Below are 7,613 nucleotides of genomic sequence, written 5' to 3' on the forward strand. Positions count from 1 at the left end.
CGGGCCGACCCCCAAATTATCCTTCTATTCGAGAGTGCGGCACTGACCGTTTTACACCTCTACTTCAGTATCGTTATTTGATTTGGCGCTACTGGCTTTAACGTGTTAAGGAAAAGATATGTGGATCTTCCCGCGTTTCTGAACTCGAAGTCTAAAGCTCCCCAACCGACTCTTTTCCAATTACCAAATGCCATCCCGTGAGCCGTGGTGGTTAGTAATTTCCATTGGCGCACGTTAGCAAACACTAGTTCAAATTTTCCCGTACAAAAAAATAACCATTTCCCTTTATCTTTGCCTTATCAAATCCAAATTATTGTCATAATAATAATAAGCACAGAAAGAGAGGAGAAACAATCGAAAGTAACGTTTTCCGGCCATGGATTTATGGCAGAAAGCTAGAAGCTTTGCCGAAGAAGCAGCGAAGAGATCTCAGGAGATCACAAAAGAAGCGATCTCAGCAGCGAAGCGATCTCCGGAACTAACAAGGGGAGCGGCCAGGATCTCTGATATCGTCTCAGAGACCGCGAAGAAATCGAAGGAGATTGCTGCCGAGGCCACGAAGAAAGCCGATCAGATCAAGATCGAGGCCTTGAAGCGAGCCGATCAGATCAAATCCCTTGCCGAGGGGATCTCGCCCCAGATTCCTGCCACCGTAATCTCACTTATCGACTCTTCTGCTGCTTCCTCGTCTTCGGATCTCGAGAAATTTGGCGTCACCCAAGAACTGCGGGAGTTTGTCAAGGGCATTACCATTAATACATTTCAGGACTTTCCCATTGAAGGTGCTTGATTCATTTCGATTTTCTTTTGGACAATTTTTTTTGTCTACTGTCACGTCTGTTTTGGTTTATTTTTGTTTCTCCATCGAATTCTTTAATTATGAAGATCTTCTTAGTTTAGGGTTTTGGTTGAGTGTTTTTAATTTACGCATTAATAATTTGGGGGCGGGGGTGTTTGTTGACTTTGGAGGAAACTTGCGAGTAGTGGCATTAAGAGGAATACGGGATGTATTAGTATAATGTATTACAAATCCAATAGTGTGGCTTTTGAAATTTTGAAGTTTAACTTATATTGAGCAAGAATTTGAACGTCTAACGCAAATTCCATAATGTATTGGAAGTTACGTAGATGTAAATTGGTCTAAACTGTGCTTGGTGTTTTAAAGAGTACGTGAAGTCGTTCAAGTTTGTAGTTGGTGCTTCTAGAGTAAATATTCTTACTTTCAACTTCTAAGGTTTCTCGGTATTTGTCTACCATCCGTGAACATGTAGGTTTCTTGTTACAAATGTCTAATGAATTTTACTTGGATTAGGTAAAATTGGTCTATTTAGCTTATGTATGTTGGGTAGTACTGCATTTTGAGAGAGTTTGATTAAAACTGGCAAGGATCATGTTGTTCTTTCTATCCTGACTGGAATGCATTCAAATCATGCTCCTTCCCTTTCTTACAGTTAAATATTAAACTTGTTTGTTTGACATGTAGATGAGCCTGAGATCCCTGATGTCCCAACAGTCTCAAATGTCCGGAAGGACCTTACAGAGTGGCAAGAGAGACATGCCACTCTAGTTCTCTCGACTGTCAAGGTAGTTCCCTGCTTCTCATCTGGACATATTTGTACTGATAAAATGAAATATAACTTACTGATTTTACAATCTTGTTATAAAAATCCGCAAGTGCTTTTCCTGCTGCTTTTAACTTTTTTTAAGTAGATGTGAAGTTGCTAATTGCAGCAGAAATTCTTTTGCACTATCTCTAAGGAGTTAATTTTCTTTGGCTGGTCTGAGGGGAAGTAATTATTTTCTGAACTTTATAAGAAGAAATTAGAAGGTCTTATTCAACTCTTATTGCTATCAGAAAACATGAAAAAAGGGAGTGCTTCCTGTCTCAGAGAAGAGAATAATGCCTGCAGCTGCACGCCTGGAAGAGAAACTGGACCCTTGTCTTTATAAAATGACAAATAACAAGCTGGTTCAGGTGGATTGAACAACTTAAACTTTAGGTTTCAACCCTCATCACCAAATAAAGGCAAATTGAATGGTGTATGTTAGCCTCTGGAAACGAAATGATTGTAGGCTCAAAAGAGAAAAGACAATAGAGGAAATGAAATGATTGTAGGCTCAAAAGAGAAAAGACAGGTTTGTTAATGCAGTTATTGTTTAAAAAACACTTGGAAGAAAAAATATGACTGCAACTTTGAACACTATTGGAGCTCTATACATGGACTGGAAATACCTACATCTTCTCCATATTTCTATCTGCATATACTTCATCCTTCTTTTGCTGGAATGCTTTTGGAGGGCTGGAAGTGTCACATGGACTCTATGGATCAAGTACCCATGTCATTCACTCATCAGATTTCAACACTGCAGGATTCTGAAGGGTATTTGTATGTAGAATTTTCCTTTTCACCCTGTTATTTGGCACAAATAAACAGCTAATTTACACAACATATGCCATTTTTTCTATGGAAAATTATTAAGTGACAAAAAATGAACTTTCAGACCTTTTTCTCTAGGTGTGTAATGTTAGAAATAAGAAAAATATAAGGATTATTTTAATAGATTTACTTGCCTATAGGTGTGTCCATGGTTTTGGTTTTTTCATCTTTCTAGGTCAGACTCCCAATATGTCTCAGATGCTCAGATTCTTATCCCCTCATATTTATTTCTTTTCTTTTTTCCTTTGTAAGGCAAGTGATGAAAACAGTTTTCGTCTATTAATTTCCTGCCAATTTGCTACCAACATTTGTGAGTTTTTCTTTTCTTCATTTGATTGCGGGTGGCATCTCCCATTGGACATACAAAGCCTCTTCAGAACCTCTTTTTTCACTCCTAAGAGAAGAGTCAAAATTAGGTGGAACTGTGCAAGAGCAGCCATTCTTTGGTACATTTGGGCAGAAAGAAATTCAATAGTTTTCAAAGATAAATGGGAGAACAGAGATGCAATAGAGGAAAACAATGGTGAAGGTTATCCATTAGCTAAAATCATTGGAGATTTTTTTAACATCTCATTATGGATGACTTTTTTTAAAAATTGATTGATACCTCGTCTTCGGCAAGAACCAAACATATTCCGACCACTCAATGTAAATAGAGTTAAGCTGAACTTCAATGCATGTCGGCTAGGGAGCCCAGGGCCATTTGGAATTAGAGGAGTTTACAGGAATTGAGAAGGACATATTCAAGCTATTTTTCCTGGTCTGATAGGGGAAGATGACTCTATTAGAGTAGAACTATGGACAGTTCTTTGTGGTCTAAGGCTGGCTACTCCTATAAGCTACAAAGACCTACAGGTTGAAGGAGACTCAGAGGTGATAGTTTCTTGGGAAAATAACATCAAAGTGGGATCATGAATTTTATATAGAAGCCAAATATATTGAAGTGTCATACCAAATGAAGGACATGTGTGATGGACAGGAATTAGCCAAGGCTAACTACCCAAAAGGAGTGCAAGGACTCTGAACTTTGTAACTAAAGCTTCACTGTTAAAATAAAGTAATAAACTGTATGTTATTGATACGAAAAGGCTCAGAAGCTCATTGGATGCAGTGTTTTCAACCCATTGTTGACCTGGCCGGTTGGACTAGTAGTCTGGTCAGGTGGTCACAATTCCAGTTTGGGTCAACCTATAACCTGCTAGGTTACAAAAAAAAAAAAAAAAGAAACATTGGCTTGGTAAATGATCCGTCAATCTGACCGGTTGAAATTTTTTACAATAATAACATCACAAGTTGATCCATTGGCCTGGATGGTTGAACCACTGAGTCATTGGCCCAGAAGGAAAAGCAGTTCAACTTTCCGAATGGGTTTTAAAACACTAATTGGATGTAGAGAGATCATCAATGTTGTTCATTTATTATTATTATTTTTTGTTTTTATGGGCACTGGTGTTGCTTAGCAAATAAAAAATAGATAATTATCAAATCATACTCTCTGAAAAGGTTTTTGTTGCAGGAAATCTCGAGGCTAAGATATCAGTTATGTCCACGCCATATGAAAGAAAGGAAGTTCTGGAGGATATACTTTATACTTGTGAGCAGTCATGTCACTCCGTAAGTAACTTTTATTCTTGAAAAAAAGACTATTTTGGCTGTTTCTTGCAGTAAAATGCTTTTCTTCATGAATATTAGTTAATTTTTTATATTTATAATGAAAATTTTAATATTTTATTTTGGTTCCTAGAATCAGGCATAGGTTCTATCTTTTGAAATTTTTATTGATAATTTAACTTTATTGATTAGAATAAAGAATGCTTGATCTTTACAAAGATGCCAAGCATCCCTGCATGGGCCAACCAAAGTCACCTATGCTATTTCCTTACACACATTAGTATTACACAATTTAAATTATATCGCTATTTCCTAGCTGTCCCCAAAACAGCTATCCTCTACTATCATATAGGCCATCTGGAAGGAAAGGAATAGCTGATTTTTTGACACCAATTTTTTCTGATATGGTTTCAGTAACAATAAAGGTTGTAGGTTCTTTGTGTTTAAGTGTACAAAGGGCTTTCAGGGGTGTCCAGCTTTTCTCTTTTTTGCAAGCTGGACCTTTCTTTTGTTGACACTTTTTGTATATTCCCACTGTACAGGCTCTCATTGTACATGGGCTGATGTTATGTTTTTCCTCATCTTTTAATGCAATACAATACTTTACCTGTTTCAAAAAAAAAAAGCTCTCCTCTACTGACCCCCCTGTTTTCCCATTGTACCAGTCAATTCATTGGTTGACTTGTGAATCAGCTGTAGCTGACAAGTAGGCCCCTTGCCGACATCCTTATCTCTCGTATAGTGTTCCTGCACTACCATGCAATCAGACCATCACATGTAAGCTAACTGATCACCACTTTGGAGTGTCTTTCACAACCAAATTACTATTAGTTAGAAGACCTTGCCAGCTTTAAACTTTGTAACACCTTGCTTATTTCTGCTTTTTTGGAATTTGCTTGATCGATGGGGGCTGAGAATAAAGCAATAATTTTCCCATTATAGTCCCTAAAACTGTATCCAATCCCAGCAGAGCCTGGGTTTCCTTTACTGCACCATCAAATTTTAATTTAATCATGTTCAAATTGGTGGCCTGCAACTAGAATTCACCAGTCCATATTTTGAATTTCTATCTTACAAATATCTAAAATGTAATTAAAATGGTAACTGATGGGAAAATTAAGAGGAAAATGTTTGAAATCTCCACCGGTAGATTTGCTTTACTGGTTCAGTATCATTGTTTATGTGTTATTACTTTTTAAGTGTCAGTTATTTATTGAACCAATTGTAACGTTGCAAGTTAAGTTAAACTTGTTATGACCTAGTCTTGCACCTTTTCACTTATAGTATTCCAGAGTAGGGATATCAATAGGGTTGGGTTCAGAATGGGTCAGGCTTAACCTGAAACTGAACCTGACTAATGGAATAGCCGAATAGGATTATCAGACCCGCCCTGCCCCTGCCCTGTCCTATGAACACTACTCCATTCTTAGTGAAGGCTATATTTATATTGTTTTCCATATCACCATGACAATGAGCTGGGTGTGGTATGGTCCAGCCCCAACCAAAACCTGACCTGAAACTTGATTAAGACTAACCTGAAAACCTTATTGTGTCAGGCCATTGCGGGTTTACCATTTAACCCAACCCATGTTTCAATGTGTTGGAATCTGGATTTATTGTTTGACTGTTTCTTGAGATTTGTTTCCATGAGACCTGTTTGAAATTGCTTCCATATATCATTTTCATATTTATATATTCTATTACATCTACTGCCCCCTGATTGCTGGAAGCTTTTATTTTTATTTTTTTATTTGTCTCTTTCTCTATTTTTAAGGTGTGGTATGTTTTGATGAGAATTGGCTTTAATTTCAGCTCGTTTGGCAAAACCAGTATGATGTATTTCACTTTTAATCAATTTCCCTATTTCATTATTTTTCTTAATTACCCAAATAGGAGAAAGGGACATTTGCTTGTATGGTGCACATTCAAATGAAGTGCATGGAAACAGACCCAAAGTAAACTATGTTTAACTGTATGAGTTGCCAGCTTTGTTGGGAATTTGGATTATTTTACTGTATCTGGTAAGGTAATCCGCATCTTCATATCTAGATCAACATTTTATTTTATTTTGTTTGGCTCTGAAGATTGCCTCTTTGTGGTTTCGTTCCATATTAGGTATGAAAAACGGTATATGGAAGAGCTTAAGCTGAAAGAAGCAGAGCAACCAAAAGATAATAAAGTAGAAGAAACTCTAAAGGTTGGAACAGAACCAAGGTCAGAAATGGTGCAAACAAACCAGAAAAATAAGACTTCAACTTCAACTGCTGAGGACTTAGACGCATTTCTATTGGGAGATCTTGGAAGCAGTGATGAGGCCCCAGGTACCACCACACTTACCAGTTTCATGATATGTGGCCATTGTTATCATGGGACTTTGACCATACAATGTAGGATATAAGTGTGTGACAACAGAAAATTTCACCCTCATGAGGAGGCCCCTCATTGAAGTAATCATTGTCTGTCAAACTGATGCATATTAGAATTGTAACTTTTAGTTGTTAGCTCCTACTCAGAGTCCACTGATGATCAATTTGCTGTTCTCAGATGATGGAGATGATAGGGACTTTGATGATGATTTTGACAAGGTTGTGGAGAATATGGTAAACATGAATCGTCTCATCTTAGGTGTCTTTAGTATTGCTCTTTGTTTATAAACACTGGCTACCTAACTGTGTGAAACAGATAAGTTTTCTATTTTGAACTGGTTTCAACATTGTCTAAACAGTTTTTCTGACCTGCAGGATGCAGATGAGAAGTAGGGGATGAAAGCAACCACAGAGTAGGCCATCTTTATAGACAAAATAGATATGAAGGAAAAGTCACTCTCTTGTCAAAAAGTTGGAGAACATAGATGTGCTTTTTTGGAGGGGGGAGGGGGTGATGAATGTTGCTCCAATTTGGAGAAAAGGCTGGGAACTGCGGTTTTTGGTGTATGTTTTACATGATATTCTTGTTAGTTCAAATTTAAAAGTGTCCTTTTCTTTTATTTACAATTTCGGTTGAGTTCTTGAATGTCTGAAAGAAGATTGAATTTTCCGTCTTTTCAGGCTAATTAAAAAAAAAAAATCCAGACCCTTGGTTCTGTGAGGTCAGAAGCTGCATTACAGCTGTTTGAACTTGAAACATCATAAATGGGGAATTGGGTCGGGCAAGTCCAAATGTAGGTTTGATCTCACTATTAGTATTACCCATTGGAGTCCTTTTTTTTGAGTGTAAGGTAAAGTAATTCATTAATATCAAAAGCCAAAATACAAAGAAGCCTCTGTACAGCAGGAAAACAGTTATCCACAGATTTCCAACCCTCTAAAAGACCAAAAAAAATTATTGATTCCTTCCAAATGGGAAGTCTGAATCAAAAAAGGAAGACATATGCCTATTTTTGAATAACTGATGAGTTGCCAACCAAGAATGTATCATCCCCATAATTCTGTTAATAACTTCTTCTTTTGGAGTTTGTCTTCCTTCAAATAGCCTATTATTTCGTTCACACCAAACTGTCCAAAAAACTGCTGCAAGAATGATACTCCATGTTACCTTTCCAGACCTGGATAAACCTCCAAATGC

The 7,613-nt window shown here is 37.2% G+C and overlaps 1 protein-coding gene across 3 annotated transcripts; it reads left to right on the top strand.

The window, feature by feature from the left end:
- Positions 1-107: 107 nt before the first annotated feature.
- Positions 108-7,042, top strand: LOC104597864 (uncharacterized). 3 transcript variants are annotated; one of them, XR_016068597.1, is made up of 7 exons: positions 296-782; positions 1,484-1,584; positions 3,955-4,052; positions 4,715-4,826; positions 6,165-6,370; positions 6,594-6,649; positions 6,791-7,042. XR_016068597.1 is itself a non-coding variant. In XM_010259616.3 (6 exons), exons 1-6 carry the CDS (start codon positions 377-379, stop codon positions 6,806-6,808), a joined length of 885 nt encoding a protein of 294 aa, XP_010257918.1. In that variant the 5' UTR covers positions 108-376; the 3' UTR covers positions 6,809-7,042. The 3 variants fall into 3 exon arrangements, 2 of the variants coding, with proteins under 2 accessions (XP_010257918.1, XP_088742624.1); XM_010259616.3 differs by lacking the exon at positions 4,715-4,826 and having other exon boundaries at positions 108-782; XM_088886498.1 differs by lacking the exons at positions 4,715-4,826; positions 6,165-6,370; positions 6,594-6,649; positions 6,791-7,042 and having other exon boundaries at positions 297-782; positions 3,955-4,056.
- The last annotated feature ends 571 nt before the right edge of the window (positions 7,043-7,613 follow it).

This window comes from Nelumbo nucifera, chromosome 4 (genome assembly GCF_055504915.1).
Source record: "Nelumbo nucifera cultivar China Antique chromosome 4, China Antique-T2T, whole genome shotgun sequence".
NCBI lineage: Eukaryota > Viridiplantae > Streptophyta > Magnoliopsida > Proteales > Nelumbonaceae > Nelumbo > Nelumbo nucifera.

Coding starts and splice junctions, on each gene's coding strand:
- LOC104597864 (XM_010259616.3), top strand. CDS start 377: ATGGATTTATGGCAGAAAGCTAGAAGCTTTGCCGAAGAAGCAGCGAAG. Junction 1,585..3,954: donor TAGTTCTCTCGACTGTCAAG/GTAGTTCCCTGC, acceptor TTTTTGTTGCAG/GAAATCTCGAGGCTAAGATA. Junction 4,053..6,164: donor GTGAGCAGTCATGTCACTCC/GTAAGTAACTTT, acceptor GTTCCATATTAG/GTATGAAAAACGGTATATGG.